At 46.2% G+C, this 19151-nt stretch overlaps 1 protein-coding gene across 2 annotated transcripts in view; it reads left to right on the top strand.

The window, feature by feature from the left end:
• The window catches only part of OSBPL11 (oxysterol binding protein like 11), an 82021-nt gene that overhangs the window by 34350 nt on the left and 28520 nt on the right, over positions 1 to 19151 (top strand). For both annotated transcript variants that reach the window (XM_075933183.2, XM_006137655.3), the window contains exons 2-5: positions 8087 to 8155; positions 9061 to 9236; positions 10326 to 10405; positions 12493 to 12675. In XM_075933183.2, coding sequence (XP_075789298.2) covers positions 8094 to 8155; positions 9061 to 9236; positions 10326 to 10405; positions 12493 to 12675 — 501 coding nt within the window. In that variant the 5' untranslated portion in view covers positions 8087 to 8093. The remainder of the gene's footprint in view (positions 1 to 8086; positions 8156 to 9060; positions 9237 to 10325; positions 10406 to 12492; positions 12676 to 19151) is intronic.

The raw sequence follows: 19151 nt of genomic DNA, 5'->3' as shown, positions 1-19151 counted from the left end.
CGACTTACGAACGGGGCTTTTCTCTCCCTGGAGGATTGGAGCGGCGGGACGCCCAGATGTGCTGCAGTCCCGCCGCCCCCGTCCTCCGGGGCGAGAAAAGCTGCTCCACGTCTCCCTGGTCTGCTGGGGGGGGAGCCCCCCCCAGCAGACCAGGGAGACGTGGAGCAAAGCCGCGGAGCACGCCCGCAGCAGGACAGCCCGGGCGCGCCTGGGTTGTCCCGCTGCGGGCGTGCTCCGCGGCTTTGCTCCCCGTCTCCCTGCAGACCAGGGAGACGCAGAGCAAAGCCGCGGAGCACGCCCGCAGCGGGACAGCCCGGGCGCGCCTGGGCTGTCCCGCTGTGGGTGTGCTCCAAGGCTTTGCTTCCCGTCTCTCTGGTCAGCAGACCAGGGAGACGGAGCAAAGCTGTGGAGGACGCGGGCGGTCCCGCCACCCGCGTCTCCCTGGTCTGCTGGGGGAGGGGGGTGCAGCTAGTGCCCCCCCCCCCCAGCAGACCAGGCTTTTCTTGCCTACGCCTGGGGTAGAGCAGCTGGGGCGCTGCCGGGTTGGTCCCGCAGCACCGCTCCTCGGCGCTACTGGACCAACCCGGCAGCACCCCAGCTGCTCTGCCCCAGGCATCCTGATTCAGCCACTGCTGGTCAGTTTCAGCAGTGGCTGAATCAGGACGCCTGGGGCAGAGCAGCTGGGGTGCTGCTGGGTTGCTCCAGTAGCGCCGAGGAGCGGCGCTACTGGACCAACCCGGCAGCACCCCAGCTGCTCTGCCCCAGGCGTCCCCAAGTTGCTCTGCCCCGGGCTTCCTGGAATTAGCCACTGATCAGTTTCAGCAGCAGCTGACTTGGGGACGCCTGGGTTTCTTAAGTTGAATCCGTATGTAAGTCAGAACTGGCGTCCAGATTCAGCCGCTGTTGAAACTGATCAGTTTCAGCAGCGGCTGACGCCAGTTCCGACTTACATACAGATTCAACTTAAGAACAAACCTACAATCCCTATCTTGTACGTAACCCGGGGACTGCCTGTACTAGTGAATTGAACTATTTGAATCTTCCTATTTTTTTTCCCCCTCAAAAGCTAGTTAGGAAAAAAACCCAAAGTATGTTGCAATATGTGCTCTTAAAATGATCAAGTGAGTTCTGCCCCTTCTCACTAGATATCTGTAGGATCCCAGCCATGCCCAAAAGACAGCAGTAGGGAGAGTAGAACTCTTAGGATTTTGGTGGTTTCCCAGAACCATATGGGATTGGTACCACAGTACTAAGGACTTATTGAGAGAGGAAGTTATGGGGTTTGTTTTGTTCCCTTGTTTAAAAAAAAGAGAAGTAATAATGCTATGTAGATGGAAACTTCTGACTAGTCCAGGAAAAAGAGGAATAAATGAATATATGCAGCAAGCATATATTATAAAATATATAAAATCTCACACTTTTTCTGAGATTTTTAGATGAGCAAATGTTGAGATTGGGTTATTGCCTTTCAGTTAGGAATTTTTAAAACAATAACTTGGTTTACATTTTTTAAAAACATGGAGTTGTGCATCCTGTTTGCTATGTATAATTCTCTTCCTCTGTCCCTTTTCTGCTTTTTGTTTGCTTTACTCACTTTGTTGCAATTGAATTGAAGTTCCTGGTGGAGGAGGCTGGTTTCCTAAGTGTTCCTGGAGAATTGAGTACAATGGGACCCTGATTCTGGCAGTGCTTTCAGGCACTGTCCTGTAATAAATATGTTGTGATGGGGGGGTCACCAGACCTTGCTGTTAAGTCTGCAGCTTTTCTCTTAGCACACAGCACTTCTCAGTCTGATGAAATGTTGGATTATGGTTAATTTTTAGTAACTTTTGGAGGTATTTTTTTTGGTGGGAATAGGGATGTGAGTGAATAGACAACTAACTGATAAGCCTAAGCCTGTATCAAAAGAGCAAAGGAGGGGAGAGGGAGCTGGCTTAAAAGCCAATTCCACACTGTCTTTGCAGTGCTGCCTTTCCTCTTCCTCCCCCCGTTGGCTCGCGCTGGGTCCGGGACCTATCCCCATTGCAGCTCTATCAGAGGCAGCAGCGCTGGGGCAGCAAGGGGAGGCTGCGCTAGCGGCAGCAAACCAGCAGAGTTAGCTGTCAGACCCAGTGTGAGCTGGGACTGAACATGTCTTCCCTTATCAACTAATCGTGTAGTCAGTAAAAATTCTATTGACTACAAGATTAGCGAATTACCCACCTCTTAACATCCTTAGTGGAAAGTTGTGGCAAGCAGTTTGGGTGTCTCTGCTTTAATCTCTTACTAGGGTCAATTTTTGAAGCGTATTTGCTTCTTGGAATTGGGCATTGGTGTTTTTTATTGAAATTCCTGAATTAGGGGGTCTGCATTAAGGATGTTAAATATCAACAAATTGACTATTCGAATAGTTGATGCATTTTGCATCGACTATTTGATTAGTCAATAGGGTGCCTCCACCTTTGAAGTGTAGCAACAGCCCCTACTACGGCTGTTGGCACACTTCAAAGGCAAAAGCGCCATGTGGATTCTGGGATCAACTGGGGAATCCCCCACTGATCCCGGGTTCCACACAGTGCTTCTGCTTTAAAACACTGCAAGGACCCTGACTCCAGGCTCCCTGTGGCGATTCAAAGTGGCAGCGCTGCATGGAGCCCAGGGTCAGCGGACGAATCCCCAGCTGATCCCGGGCTCCACACGGTGCTGCCACTTTGAAATGCTGCATGCAGCCGGGGAATACCCCGGCTGGTGCTGGGCTGCATGTAGTGTTTCAAAGCGGCAGCACTGCGTGGAGCCCATGGTCTGGCCCCAGGCTTCAAGCAGTGCTGCTGCTTTGAAGTATCCCTTCCCCCCCCCCCTACCTGCCACTTGCTGCCCCTTTCTGATGGGGGGGGAGCTGGGAAGCCCAGTGGAGGGGCAGGTCCGGGGGGTGGGGCTAGCAGCAGGAAGGCCAGAAATGACCTCCCCTGGTCCTGCAAAATCCCTCATCTGGACTAGGGAGGTCCAACTTGTACTATCATTTGACTGAGGACCAACAGTAACAATACAAATGGCGTAATCATAGTAAGTTGTGGAAAAAATAGTTTCACGTTTTAATAATGCTTGGACTTAACTGTTTAGTTTAGGGATGTAAAAATGCGGTTAAAGCACTGATTTTCAGAAGTGTTCAACACTCGTAAAAGTCACTGGAGGTTGCAATCACTTGGCACAATTATTACAAATCTGCACATTGTGATAGTAAAATGTCTATCACAGAGAAATTGACAGAATAGCAATTACATGTAAATAAATATGCAATTTGTCAGTCATGAGTGTGTACCAAAGATGTGCAATTTTTATGGCATTTTTGGCTAGTTTTCAATATGCTGTGGTACCAACTACATAAAATTAAATTGCCTTTTTTTTCTTAAAAGCTCTGTGCTATAGATATGCCATTTTATGTACTATAATTAGGGATGTAAATGAATAGTTGAATGGAGTATTTGACTACTTGCTCTCCCCTCCTCCCCCCACTGCCTCTCATGCAGAGCAAAGGGGGGGGGAGGAGGAATAGGAGCCAGTGCTGGGGGGACCTGACTCAAGAGCCACTGGGTTCTTACTACATTTAAAATGCAGAAATGTGGCATCCTGGGTTGGTGTGAGCCAGGGCTGTGTGGTCCCAGCTTGTGCCAAATCTAGAAGCCCCTGTTCGCAGTGGGAGGAGCAGCCTCTGTTCACCATGGATAGGGCTGGCCGCGGACAGAGGCTGCTGCTGCTGGAGTAGCCCCTGCCTGCAGCCAACCCTGAACAGGGGCTGCTGAATCTGGTGCAAGCCGGGACCAAGCAGTACTGGCTCATGCCGATCCAGGACGCTGCATTTCTGCATTTTTAATGTAGTAAGAACATGGTGGCTACTACATTTAAAATGCAGAGCTGCAGCGGTCCAGAGCCGGTGCGAGCCAGGACTGCTTAGTCCGGGCTTGTGCCAGCTCCCATAAGAGGGCCCTCTTGTCAACTAGGGGTGGGGAACCTGGGGCGGGATGTGGCCCCTGACCTGTCTGGATCCGGCCCCCAAGGCTTCAGGGATCCCCCCCCCAGCATTGAGGAGGCCATGCTGGTGCTCTAGCCCTTCTGCTGTCCCTCTGTGGGGCTGGAGCACACAATATCTACTAGGCTGGGCCCCCCTAGGCTCTGGTGTGCAAGGGGAATGTGGGGAGTGTCTTTCTCCTTCTCAGACAGGGGCCACAATGGTGAGGGTGGTGATGGTTGTTTTTTGTGTGTTTGCTTCTCTTGTGTGTGACCCCTGACTGATTTTTCTGTGTATCAGTGGCCCCTGACCAAAAATGGTTCCCCACCCCTGGATTACATGATTAGTCAGATAACCGCTATTTAACATCCTTAACTATGATTGGGTAAAAATTAGTGCCACTTGCTTTGGTTTCCACTGCAAAAAATTAGAGTATAATTAATAAGCTGTCTGTATACTTCTTAGAGACAGTCAGCAAGACCTCTTATGGGATAGTAATTGAGCATCTACTTTGGAATGTCCTGTTCGATATGTCATAAAAAAGGCTTTAAGATGTAATTTGATATATTTTTCTGCGTAATGTTTAAATAGTTCAGAACTTCACATATGTAAACAGTTAACATTGTTATGTTAGGGAAACCCTTTGTAAACAAAACATAGGCAACAGATTTATTTGTGGGCACAAAGATTTTTCCATTGTGTCTGATACTTGCTGGCTTTAGCAGTCTTTGTTAATGAACGGACTTTACAATAATCCCTTCGATTCAGTAGCCATGTTCTGCCAGCATGTGCTTTTTAGTAGCGAAGAGAAGCTTGTTTACCTGAAGTAAGTTACCTAGGTAAGGTGTTCCCATATATACTGAATTTTGTAAAATGTAAGAACCATCAACTGTTATAATAAGGCAAAGATTTGAGATTTAATTTGAAGCTAACTATGAAGAAAATATGTATAGAGTATTATCTTTATAATTCTCTATATTTAATTGTCATTAAAGCCAATGATTGCAGTTGCATGAAACTGGGGTTCAGTCCCTGGTTCTGCTGCATATTTCCTCTGTGATGATAGATGTTATGGGTCCCGCCATGCTTTATGAGAATTGGCTTGTGAATATGCATGAGTTGAAGATGCTTTAAACAGAATACTTCATGAAACATATCTATTTTAAAGTTACAGTCTGCTAAATCTGTTTATCCTATTTTTGTGCATGCATCATTCTTGTATGTGAAGTTCGAAATATGAAGTGTGAATTTGGTTAGAATGCTAAAAGTGCTAATGAGGGCCATTACTGATGCTCTGGAAACTTAAATGGCTTGGTGATCGAGCCAACAACCTGTGAATGATTTTATTCTTGGACACGCAAACTATGGTTGGTCCTAGAAAGACATAGGCAAGGCCATCTGATGCTGTAACTCATTTTGGATCTTGTACTTTTCCACTTGAAGTAAGAGAAGTTTGAACTAAGCACAAAGAATTCCTGCCTCGGGCAAAATGGCTATAAGAGGGGAAAACCAAATAATGGGACAGTTGCCAGACACCAGGAGATTCCCCACTTAACCACCTAAGATGCCTAAATGAAACATCTAAGATTGAACAGTGGGAAGGATTAGGCCCAAGCTAGGGGATGCTTAGCTTCTGAAAAAGATGTTTAGATAAGCTGTTTAGATAGGGTAAGAATTCACATGTAACAAGTTTTTTAGTATATTAGAATTAGCTGATATCTTTTATTTTAGTAAGATATTGATCTGTTTTCACTTGCAACCACTAAAATCCTAATTTTTGTACTTAATAAAAACATTCTGTTTATTAGCAAGCCCATTGTAAATCTTACAAGGTGAGCAACCTTTGTGCATATTTCTCTTCAGTTGTTAAAGAAGGTGGACATCTTTGAGTTTTCTCTGTGTAAAACTTTGACTCAGGGTAAAACACATTGATTTGGGAGTTTTGGTTCCTCGGTGCTATCAGCAGCTTTATAGCTAAGTTCTCCCAGAGCTGAAGTGGTTCATTGTCTGTGTTGCTTTGCAGGGAGCAGTAATCCAAACTCTCTGCTAAGGGAGACTAGTGCTTCTGGCCCTGCAGGACAGGTGGGGGTGGAGGTGGAAGAGAGGCCAGAGAGCAGGAAGGTAGGTATAGGTGGCTCAGTCAGATAGTGGTGGTGGGTAGGGATGTTAAGTATCAACTAATTGAATAGTCAATGCATTTTGCATCGATTGTTCGATTAGTCAATAGGGCGCCTCTGCCTTTGAAGTGTAGCTATAGCCCTACTGCTGTTGCTACACTTCAAAGGTGAAAGCCTGGCGTGGAACCCAGGGTCAGCAAGGGAGTCACCAGCTTTGAAATGCTACATGCAGCCTGGGGTTGCCCAGCTAGTCTTGGGCTGCACAGGGCGTTTCAAAGTGGCAGCGCCATGTAGAGCCCAGGATCTGGCCCCAGGCTTCAGGTGGTGGTGTCGCTTTGAAATTCCCCTTCTTTCTCCCCCCTTGTTGCCTCTGTCTGAGAGAGGCGGCAAGGGGAAGGGGTGGGGTAGCGACTAGTTCTTCACATCCCTAGTAGGGGGGGACCATCCCAGAGGGATTTCTGTGATCTAACCCATCACAGTAGGCATGTCACTGATGGTTTATGTGCCTCAATTCCCCATTGTAAAATTGAGAACTCTCCTCCCTCCCCCCGTCTTGTCTTGTCTGTTTGGATTGTACCCTCTTCTGTGTGTATTGTGCCTATGAAATTGGGGCCTCCAGGAACTGCTATAAGGCAACTCTGAGCTGTTCTCATAAGAAGACACCCACTAACCAATACATTCAGAGTAACTGACTATTTTGGCAAAAGTTTAATTGAAAATAAATGCTAATCGTTCTGTGTATGGAGCTTAGTATTGCTTAGTGCTAGCTGCTCCACGTGCCTCTTGTCTTCAGTGGGAGATAATGTTGCGCTATTTACAGATTTTGGCCCCAGAAGAGAAGTCTATTCATTTTTGTGCCAAATTGTTATAGAACAAATGAAGACATTTTAATACCTTAATGTTAATGTGATCTTAAACTATATCTGGGGCTTCTCAGAGCATCTTCTCTATTTGTAACAAGGCAGTTTTAGTGTACTTGTTGATGTCCTGGAAATTCAACATAAATAGAACTTTATATCCTTAATTAGTAGTGACTAATGATGGATTTCTTTTTAATTAGTAAGATTAATACAGGTCTTTTTTTAAGGTGATGAAAACTATTTTTGTGTAGAACTTCAGAACTACCTGCTTGAGAGAAGAAGGGTGATAGTCACTAGAGATGTGAATGAGTAATCGAGTAGATGATTAACCTATAAACCTAAGCTTATTGGTTAATCTTCTCAACTACTCGAATTCTTCCCCCCCCCCACTGCCTCTGTATCGGAGGCAGCAAGGGGGGGGAGCAGGAGCTGGTGCCAGGGGGAGCCAGCTTAATAGTTCATTGCCCCCCAGCACTGGCTCTGTGGTATTGCCTGCTCCGCCCCGCCTCTCCCCTCCACGCGGTTGCCTCTATCAGAGAGGCTGCTGGGGAGGAGGTGCAGGGGAGTCTGCCAGGAAGCAGCCTCTGCTCGCGGTGGGTCCTGGCTCACTGCAGGCAGCCTCCCTTCTCCCTCTCCCCCAGGAGCTTCTCTCTGCAGGGAGCTTGGACCCCCCCTTCCCTCAAACAGAGGCTGTTGTCACCCTGCGCTGCTACCAGCCCCACCCCTGGGGAATATAGAATAGTCAACTAACTGCTAACAATTTATGCAGTTAGTTGACTATTCTATTACCTGCTATCTAACACATCTAGTGGTCAGGAATCAAAATAGTATATTGAGCACTTAATGTTGAAGCATTTTAAATGTCCAGAAGTGTCTATATCATATTCAAAATTCTCATTCTTTAGTTATATCAACTGCCCAGTAAGTCTGCTAAAAACTTATTTATTCTGCAGTAAGCCTGCAAAAACAGTCAAACACATTCTCCTTAAAATAAATGTTGAGCAGTTTGTTGCAAATAGACTTCAGACTGCATAAATGATGCTATAGATCTTCTACTTGTAAGGGATTTAATTATTAATTAATTTGGTCTTATGTGACTGATTTTTGTCTTGTTTTTATGACAGTGATCACATGGAAAATATTTATGGGTATTTAATGAAATATACCAATCTCGTCACTGGCTGGCAGTATCGGTAAGTCCAAATTTTGTTGTTGAATTTTTTTTAATAAGGTTGGTTGATATTATCTAAATCAGTATGTTTTTCAGCCATTTTTTTCCGCTAAGCAATTAAAATAGTGGAAAATGCGTATGTATTTTTCAGATTTAATATTGGGTTAAACCACCAAGTAGATAAGAAATGGACCTGCTACATCAATTTTAGGAATAACATTTTGTATTAGTACATGGCTAAGAGATTAATGAAAAGCAGAGTGAGAGTATTATGAATTTAAATGGCCTTTTGTTGTGATGTATGAGTGTAAGGGAGGGCATTCAGCAACACTTTCTCAAACTTTAGTTCATATGACACCACAACAATGCAACCAGCTTTGCAGTTGGAGGCACATGTTGTCTAATTGCAGCAGGTTGCACAACACTAGTGGCAGAGATTTAGCTAAGGATACCTCTTAAATACCTTCTTTTGTGTGCTGTACAAGTTCCAAGGTGTTTTCCTCCTAACTAGCATTGGTCCAGAGGCATAAATTGCGCTCCCCTATCTTTGTGGCTGTCCTTGCTGTGTCCTAAAGTTTCTCATATGCCCATTGCTAAATCTTTCAAGACTACATTCCTGAAGTATCATAAATGTACTTTTAATATATTTAGCAACAATTCATGTACACCGTGCAAAGTTGTGATCTTGAAATAGTCATTGTATGAATCTCATCTTGTGCAATTTTAAGCTGTAGTTAGTATGTGCACTGAGGTTATGCTGACAAGTTGTATTTGCATAAATACATTTGGTGTCTCATGGTCCAATTAAAACTAAAACCAATTCTCCCAAACTTACATGGAGATAGTCTTGGTTGGGTGGTGGTGATTTATGTTAAAATGACGTGCATTAGTTTTATTTTATAAATGGACTTTTTATCACAATCACAGATTTTTTGTTTTAAACAATGAAGCTGGCCTATTGGAGTACTTCGTGAATGAACAGTCTAGAAATCAAAAACCCAGAGGTACCTTGCAGCTAGCTGGAGCTGTAATTTCACCCAGTGATGAAGACTCTCATACCTTCACGGTTAATGCAGCTAGTGGAGAGCAGTATAAACTAAGAGGTATGACTGAAGTTCTTGGACAGAAGATTTTTTCCACTAGAGGACACTCCTACCTGCTATATATAGTTGTAGTTTTGCATTTGGTTGTCTCTTTGTTTGCTTTAGAAACAGATGAACAAAACTGCACACGCAGAATATAATGTAATTGTGAGCGGCCCCAATATCTCTGGGATGGTGATTTTTTTCCAAGACCATAAATTCTATTTGGGAAGGAACCTCAGTAGGCAGTCCCTTAAGTCCGTGGTCCCCAACACGGTGCCCGCGGGGGCATTTCCATGCGCCCGCCAGGTGCTCGGGGCTGGCCTGGCACCGGGCGCATGGCGGGGGGGAGCGCTGGCCCCGGGTGCGTGGCGCTGGGCGGGGGGAGCGCCAGCCCCGGGCATGCAGCTATGGGGGGGGGGCCGCCCCCGGGGCGCAAGTGTCCCTGCCCCCTGGCGCCCGGCCGGCGAACGGCCACGCCCCCTGGCGCCCGACAACCTGGAAAGGTTGGGGACCACTGCCTTAAGTTCTGTATTTCAGTGTTTCATAAGTTATGGTAGGTAACAATGTTGCACTGCCTTTTCAATATGAGCCACACTAGACTAATATTTAATATTAGACTTTTCACTTTTAAAATTTGATTGCTGATTGGAAGACAGCCAGCCAATAATTCCCATGGAAAGGAGCTTAAGGTATCAGTACTGATACTTGAATCAGTGGTTGGGAACCACTGCTCTATAAGCATCTTAGTCTAGAGCCATAGAAAATAACTTTTATGGAAACATGGGCTAATTGTGTTTGTTCCTTTTCTCTGGAGGCTCACTACTGCAGTCTTCCTGACCTGTGTGTCTCCTTGTCTTAGATGTAGTTAAGCAAAAAGGAAGTTGTACATTCCTTTTGAAGGATAATAAAACTAGGATACACTATTGGTTCCATGCATTGTAAATAGTTTTATTTGGTTTCTCTCTTTACCCAGAGAGAAGAGAGAGCCTACTGTATTCAAGTGCCACATTAGTGTTATTTTAAAGGATTAAGAAAAATTATCTGTACTCTTGCCTGTACTTCAGTTTTTGTTCCTGTACGAAATTCTTTTTGTTTGCTATTTATCAGCCACTGATGCTAAAGAACGGCAGCATTGGGTTAGTAGACTCCAGATATGCACGCAGCATCACACAGAAGCAATTGGAAAGGTACTGCATGATTTTAATGTTTGTTTTTTTTAAATAAAAACATGAGAGAAAATATTCACATTCTTGATTGGTTAAGGTCTCTGGTAAAAGTAACTGAAAACTGATATATTCTGCTAAATCATGAGCTAAGATTAAGGTAGAAACCTGAAAACTTCCCAAGACCTAGGGAGAAAACATGACCAGGTGGCTGCGTACACTTGACCTATAGTCTGTAATAGAAATGGTCTTTTCCAAAAATCTCTCTCTATATTTTAGAGGTTTCTGTCTGCATATCTGTCTATGGGTCAAGAACTCCAAATTAAATGGTAAAGAGCTAGGATGGGGTGGGCAATAATTTTTAATGGGGTGGGGGTCACTCCAAGATTTTTGGTAAGTGGTCAAGGGCTGCACTTCTGTGGAGAGGGTGAGGGGGCTGGGACGGCGGGTGGGGTGTAGAAGGGAGCTTGGGATGGAGGACTGGGATGCAGGAGGGAGTGTGGAGTCTGAGAGGGAGTTTGGATGGAGGGGTTATGCTCTGGGACAGGGATTTGGGGTGCAGGGTCCAGGAGAGATTATGAGAGCAGAAGATTATTCTGGCCTGGGAGAGGAGTATAGGGGGGTTGCAAGGACTGGGAGGGAGTTGTGATCTAGGAGAAGAGGGGGAAGGGGACGCAGAGGGATTGGGTGGTGATGTGGGGCAGGAGAATAGGATGCAGAGTCAGGGAGGGGGTATGGGTGCAGGAGAGGATTTTGGCATGAGGGAAGGATGTAAGAGGGAGTGCAGCATCTGGGAGGGAGTTGTGACCTCGAGGAGATGGGGAGAAGGGATACAGAAGGTTTGGGTGGTGGCCTGGGGCAGGTAGTTAAGTGGAGAGGAGATGGGGTACCAGAGGCAGGCTTTGGCTAGGAGGCACTTACCTAGGTGGCTCCCAGCCAGCAGTTTTGTACAAATCTGAGATAGGCTTCATGCCTCTGTGTGTGGGGTGGTGGTGGGGGAGAGTGCTGCTCCATGTGGCTCTGCTCCAACACAGAGAGGGAGGGAGGAAGAGTGAGGAGGCTTCATTCATTGCCTCTGCCTTCAGCAAAATTTCTCGGCTCCAATTGGCCAGAAAGTGGCCAATGGGACCTCGGATTTTGTTAGTGGGTGGGAACAGCGTGAAGCTTTCTCCTCCCTGCCCAGCTTGCAGAGCAGTTAGCAGCCTGCTCTTTAAAAACAGCTGTCCCTGCTCTGTAGTAAGGGTGTTGGCAAGGTGGGCATGGACTGGATTTGGTGCTCTGGATCCGGCCTGCTAGCCACCTCTTTCCCACCCTTGTGCAAGGACCACCAAATTTGGTGTGCAGCGTTCTTTTATCCTAACTTAAAGCAAGGTCAGGGTTTGGTTGTTCCAGGAAAATCAGATGTGCCTGGAATTTGATAGTTTTCCATAACCTGGAAAGGGAGGGGGGGAAGGGAATCCTCCTACTCACCACTGGAGGGCAGCAAATCCAGGGGGGAGCTCTCCTGCAGAGAGATCACTGGGGGCTCCTCCATTTTGCCTGCTGCTGGTAAGTGGCCTCCCTACCACAAACTTTTCCCACCACTACCAACTCCCTATCTCTCCCTCCCCCACTGTCCGCATCAGTAGTATTTTCACTAAGTGTTGCTGTGGTGTAATCCTAGATAAGTACTACAAGTATTTCATTTTGTCTTCTATGTTGTTGTAAATGAAATTCTTCTCTATTAAATGTCAGATTCAACCCTGTGTAGGCTGTTACTTGTCAGTTTGCATGTCAGTCTTCCTACACAGCCAAATTTGATTAGAAGGGCCTACTGCCTAATCATATAAAGTGATAAATGTTTCATCTCAATTCCTGGGTTGCATGTTAGCAAACACAAGCTAACTGTAAGCAGTTTAGCAAGACAATCAGAAATAGTACAAAAGAACAGAAACTTCCTCAGTTTGTGCTCTGAAATTACCAGAGTTGCTGAAAAAACAGTGAATTAAGTTACCTTGTCCACTCTCGCTTTATTTAAATCTTGATTTTTATATTCTGATTTATTTATGTGCATAATTAAATGTATGTTGGGTATTAGAAATTTTAAATTTCTTTCTTTTTTTATTACTTAGAACAATCCTCCTCTGAAATCTCGCAGCTTCTCTCTTGCTTCTCAAGGAAGTAGCAACTCTCCTGGTGTTCAGAGAAGACCCAGCCAAAATCCAGTTTCCTTTTTTAATGTTGGACATCACAAGTTGGCAACAGGAAAGAGAGTGCCTATTCTGCAGCCCGACCACCTACTAGATGTTAGAGAGGTTTGTATGAATCAAAATTTAAATGTTACTTTGAGAGCACCAACATATTACAGTATTGTCCTTACTGTTTTGGATGAGACAGAAACCCCGATAGTTTTAGTTGGATATAGAATTCCTACATAGACCTAAACTATACAGGTGTGCTGTTGTGTGAGGTTAAAAACCTGCAGTGTTCCCATTCCAGAGCTGGCAGCATTTCAGTGGCGGTGGAAGTGATCAGAATGTATTTTCTATTTCAATTTAGATATGTAAAGTGCTTTGGCATTAAAGGTTTTTTTTTTTTTAATACAGGCAGTCCCCGAGTTACGCGGATCCGACTTATGTCGGATCCGTAGTTACGAACGGGGATTTCTCGCCCCGGAGAACTAGAGCACCGGGACGCCTGGTCCCGCCGCCCGCCTTCTCCGGGGCGAGAAAAGCTGCTCCCCGTCTCCCTGGTCTGCTGGCGGAGCCAGCAGACCAGGAAGACGGGAGCAAAGCGGCGGAGCACCGGAGGCCGGACCTGCGGCCGCTTCCAGATCAGCTGGAAGCGGCGCGGGTCCTGCCGGGTGCTCCGCCGCTCTGTTCAGCATCTCCCTGTTCTGCAGACCAGGGAGACGCTGAACAAAGCGGCGGAGCACCCGGGGCTGGACCCGCGCCGCTTCCAGATCAGCTATTGGAACCCTAACCCAATGGCTATTGATTTGTCCAGCATGCCAGGCTGCCCTTAAAGGAGTAGATATGAGTTGGCTCAAGCCCATCTTTTGTTGCAGGCATTATATTCAAAACAATATGCTACATAATGAGTGTTAATACAGGTTGTACCTCCAAAAACCAGTACTCTCTGGTCCAGCATCATCCGTTGTTTGGCAGGACCACAGATGCTCCTAGATCAGAGAGCCTGGGAGCCTAAGGACAGGAGGGCCAGCCAGCTGGGGGAAGCGTGATACCGGGGCCAGAGCCTCACAGCAGCCTAGACTGGCGCTGGGCTGCAGCTCCTGGGAGCTCGAGGCTGAGGTCAGAACCCCATGGCTGTGCAGGACCAGAGTCCTCCAGGAGCTTTTTGGAGTGTGGGGCCGGGACTGGAGCCCTGAAATAGTTCCCTGAGCATGGCAGCCCCCAGGAGTGTGGGGCTGGAGTCAAGCACTGTGGCAGCGCGGGGTTGAATCCCCAGAGGAGCCTGTTGGAGTGCAGGGCTGAGGCTGTAGCCCCACACAAACCCTGGGGCTGGAGCCCTACAGCAGACCCTTGGAGTGCAGGGCTAGGGCTGGAGCCCCACGGCTGTCCCTGGATGAGTGGGGCTAGAGCCCTGCAGCAGGAGTCAGAACCTCTGTTGCCAGGGAGCTGGCAGTAACTGGGCAAGCAGCCCAGCCAAGTTGACTTTGCGGGGGGAGGCAAGGCAGGATGCCTGTTGGGGTAGCCTTGGGAGCCAGTGGCAGGAGACATCCCCGGGTACGGAAAATTCTCTCGTTCAGGACTGGTAAGGTCCCAGTGGTGCTGGACTAAGGAGGTCCATCCTGTACAAGATGTCTTTAAAAGAGAGCATGTGAGAGAGAGAACGTGGTAGCTGTTGTGTGTTTAAGGCATTAAGTTAGTTCTAGATCATCTTGCACATATTGTGGAGTTGGTGCACATAAGGGATGCCTTCCCCCACTCTCCCTTTCTCAAAAAATGATTCAAGTAAAGAGAAAGTAGAAAAGGAAGGAGGGAAACATTATGGAGGGATGAGAACATTATTAATAGGTAGAATAAAGCATAACTCAAAGGGATCTGCATCTTATGGTACCAGTTACACTGAATACGTGTCACTTAAAAACTAGGGCAAAAAATATATTAGACACATCTGTTTGATTTATAGAATTTGTTTGTAAAGTACAGAAGGCAAAAGAAAGATGTGGATAAAAGATAAGTTACCATTTAAACATGAGTTCTAAAATAAAAATTAAAGGGGGAAATAGACTTTTGCATATTGTGTTCCCAGTAAAATGTTCTTACAGTGGAGTGGCTTTGGAAAAAATAAGTGCCCCAGTCATGTGATATTTTTGTTGTAATAGCGGGATTAAACAGCTGATAACGTTAGAGATGTGAAGTGCCCTCAAGAACCACGAAAAACATTAGTCTGCATTCCTATGGCTTCTGCTGTTTTAAGAACTGGTTAAACCACTTTCTCCTTTAATCTGATGCCTGTTGTAACAAGTTTCATGCTGAAACTTAAATATCTAAGCTACAAAGGTAGACTGTTTTAGGTTCTTCAGTATATCAGAAATACCCTTCCTTTCAGGAGATGTATTTGGTATGGGGAAAACTAATTTAGCATATTGTAAGTGTGGACGCTACCTGCTTCTTTTAATCCTCAAGTCACATAAAAATAGAAAACTTCAGGAAGAGCAGAAGAGAAAATAAATGACACTGATGCTAGTCTCCATGTAAAAGTTATACTGTAGCTGTTTTAGCAAATTATCCTTTTTTATAGAGCTATTTTGCAGTCTGTGAAAAGTAATTTTCTTTTGATAGAGGAATCTTTGAAGATCTTTGATTAAGCTTCCAAGTGATGAATGACATTCTTAAATGTCAGACTGCACTCTGCAAAAAAGAGAGGACCTGAATCATAGTGATGGTGATGAAGGCCTAGATTGAGTCCCCCTTAAAATGCCAACATTCAGGAAGCAGTACAGGCAGTCCCCGAGTTACGCGGATCCGACTTATGTCAGATCCGCAGTTACAAACAGGGTTTGCTCCGCGTCTCCCTGGTCTGCTGGAGACCAGCAGACCAGGGAGACAGGGAGCAAAGCCTCTGAGAACGCCGGCAGCGGGACAGTCTGCTGGGAGCTAGTACGCCCCCCCCAGCAGACCAGGCTTTTCTCCGGACGCCTGTGGTAGAGCAGCTGTGGCGCTGCCGGTTGGTCCCGCAGCGCCACTCTGGGCGCTACTGGACCAACCCGGCAGCACCCCAGCTGCTCTGCCCCAGGCATCCCCAAGTCAGCCGCTGCTGAAACTGACCAGCGCTGACTACAGGAAACCCGAGGCAGAGTTGCTCTACCCTGGGCTTCCTGGAATCAGCCACTGATCAGTTTCAGCAGCGGCTGAATCTGGACGCCAGTTCCGACTTACATACAGATTCAACTTAAGAACAAACCTACAGTCCCTATCTTGTACATAACCCGGGGACTGCCTGTACTTTGATTTTTTTTTTTCTTGCATTTGTGTGAAGTGAATCACAACAATTTTTTGAAGGTTACAGAGAGAGCGCTGTAGAAAATAATCTTCATCTTCTGGTTTGGAATGTTTCAGTATTGGATTACGTGATAGGGTGTAATTATATATTTACATTAGGAACATCAGTAGAGTGCTCTGGAAGCATAAAGATGAGGGATTTGCTGTGTCGGTTATTAATCTGGAAGTGTTAAGCAGACTGCTTTCCTTTTTCCTCTGTATACTCTTATTTGTTTGATAGGCAAACCTAAAAGTTTTGTCAGAATTTATAGCCTATCCTTCATAGATTCATATATTCTAAAACCAGGAGGGATCATGTGATCTAGTTTGACATCTTGTATAATACAGGCCAAAGAACTTCCCAAAAATAATTCCTAGACTATATATTTTAGAAAAGCATCTGAGTTTGATTTTAAGAATTGAGAATGATAGATACTCCACTATGACCTTTGGTAAATTGTTGCAGTGGTTAATTACTGTGACCTCTTAAAAATATACCTTATTTGTAGTCCGAATTTGTGTAGTGTCAACTTCTAGCAATTGGATTTTAAACCTTTCTCTGCGTGATCGGCAAAACCTGTATTAAACATTTGTTCCCCATGTAGAGACTTAGGGACTATATTCAAGTCACTCCTTAACTTTCTCTAATTTTATATAAACTTGTATGTATTCATTTCTTAATGCTGTGCTTAGATTACAACTACAGGCAGTCCCCGGGTTACTTACAAGATAGGGACTGTAGGTTAGTTCTTAAGTTGAATCTGTATGTAAGTCGGAACTGGCGTCAGCCGCTGCTGAAACTGATCAGTTTCAACAGCGGCTGAATCTGGACGCCAGTTCTGACTTACATACAGATTGAACTTAAGAAACCCAGGCGTCCCCAAGTCAGCTGCTGCTGCTGAAACTGATCAGCGGCTGATTCCAGGAAGCCCGGGGCAGAGCAACTCTGCCTCGGGCTTCCTGTAGTCAGCCCCTGGTCAGTTTCAGCAGCGGCTGACTTGGGGATGCCTGGGGCAGAGCACCCCAGCTGCTCTGCCCCAGGCATCCTGATTTAGCCACTGCTGAAACTGACCAGCAGCGGCTGAATCAGGACGCCTGGGGCAGAGCAGCTGGGGTGCTGCCGGGTTGGTACAGTAGCGCCGAGGAGCGGCGCTGCGGGACCAACCCGGCAGCGCCCCAGCTGCTCTACCCCAGGCGTAGGCAAGAAAAGCCTGGTCTTCTGGGGGGGGGGAGGGAGGGCACTAGCTGCACCCCCTCCCCCCCAGCAAAGCAGGGAGACGCGGGTGGTGGGACCGCCCGCGTCCTCCACGGCTTTGCTCCATCTCCCTGGTCTGCTGACCAGGGAGACGGGGAGCAAAGCCTTGGAGCACGCCCGCAGCGGGACAGCCCGGGCGCGCTCCGCGGATTTGCTCCCCATCTCTCTGGTCTGCAGGGAGACCAGGAGCAAAGCCGCGGAGCACGCCCACAGCGGGACAGCCCGGTTGCGCCTCATATGCATCAGATAACTCGGGGACTGCCTGTATTGAACCCCTGATATATCTCAGTTCAAGAATCTGATGAAGGATTTTTTCTAAATAATTAATACATAGTCCTCCTGTAAATTGTATAAAATCTTCACATAATTAGACCCAAGCTATAAAACACCAACTTTTTTTACTTTCTTAGCTTTCAACTAGGGATGTTAGCAAGTAGTTGACTAGAGCATCGTCTACTCGCTGCCCCCTCCTTTCCGCTGCCTATCAGAGGTGGCGGGGGGATAGAGGAGGCTGCTGCAAAGCAGCCTCTGCCTGTGGCGGGCTGAGGCTCGCCGTGGGCAGGGGCTGCTGCCGCCAAGCAAGTGCTGGAGCAGCCTCTGTTCACAATGGCAAGGGATGGGTGCTGCGAACCGGGGCTTCTGGACTAAGTGTGAGGCAGGACTGAGCAGTCCCAGCTAGTGCTGATCTGGGACGCTGTGCCTCTGCATTTAAAATGTAGTAAGAGCCCAGTGGCTCTTACTACATTTAAAAGGCAGAGCTGAAGTGGTTCCTACAGCTAACATGAGCTAGGACTGCTCAGTCCCAGCTCGAGCCGGCTCCTGGAGCTCCGCAGAGAGATTCTTATTAACTAATTACATAGGCAATACAAATTGTATTGACTACATGATTAGTCAGATAACCGCAATTTAATCCCTACTTTCAACTTAATCTGTATTGCTGTTTTGGAAACCTTGAGGTGATTGTTTGTACTACAAAGCAGGTGATCTAAGAGAAGCAGCTACTTTTCTCTGAGCAAAAGTACTTCTGGATGTGCTCTTTCCCTAGGAAATAAGGCAAGTGTACTTTGGCCCGGTTGATCAATTTAGACTGAGTGGGAATTGTTACAGTATATGAAGCTAGTTGTGTGAGAAACTTTTAGAATATTTGAAAGAGTGCTCTTGAAAAGACTTAAGAGTAGATGTATCTGGGTGATTTTAAGTACTTTCCTATGAATGCTTTCACTGTTAAGGGAACAGTTGTCATTCTGCATTCAGCCTGAGAGGAGAGGTTTCTTGACCTACTGGATGTTTTGTGTACGCTTCTGAGTGAGTGCAGAGGTCGGGTGGCATATGCTAGAAGAGTCAGATGAAAGGCATAACTAGAAACTATCCTGTGACTTCTTCCAGCTGTGCAATCTATGAATCTCTTTGAGGAAGGACTAATCTCTTTCTGTGGGTTTGTACAGTACCTAGCACAACGGGATCTCAGTCGTATCTTGGGGTCATTAGGTGCTATAGTGCAAATAACTAATGAGAAAGGACCCACTAAATTGAACACTGCGGGTGCCCCTGGCACCTGTACTCCTACTTGCAAGAAGTAAGGGAAGTTGACGAGAGAGTTTCCCCTGTTGGCCTCCCGCTGTGAAGATGGCGCTAAAGTTCAGATCAACTTATGCCGACTCTGGCTGCACAATTAACATAGATGGAGTTGCATATCTTAATTCAGATTTATCCCCTAGTGTAGATCAGACACATGTATGAATCTAAAGTGAGTGCATGTAAGAAACTTTGCCTGTCGGTTCTGTTTTTGTGTTCAGGCAGTTGACTGAAATTTGTAAGACTCCAGAGAGCAGCAGGATTCTTCTTCTTCTTCAATTAGTTGCTTGTACCCAAGAAAAGATGTAGTTAAAATAAAAAAAAATGATTACATTAGTTCCTGTGGTCACAGAAAATCTGTGCAATAGTTTCTCTTGATGATTTTTTTGAAACTACAAATTTAGTTTAGTTTAGTACCAGTGTGTAGGAACGCATCTGCCTTTCTTTTAGGCTT

This window comes from Pelodiscus sinensis, chromosome 7, assembly GCF_052426305.1.
Source record: "Pelodiscus sinensis isolate ZL-2025 chromosome 7, ASM5242630v1, whole genome shotgun sequence".
In the NCBI taxonomy this organism is placed as follows: domain Eukaryota; kingdom Metazoa; phylum Chordata; order Testudines; family Trionychidae; genus Pelodiscus; species Pelodiscus sinensis.
The sequence above is the reverse complement of the archived record's forward strand: the minus strand, read 5'-3'. Positions and strand labels throughout refer to the sequence as shown.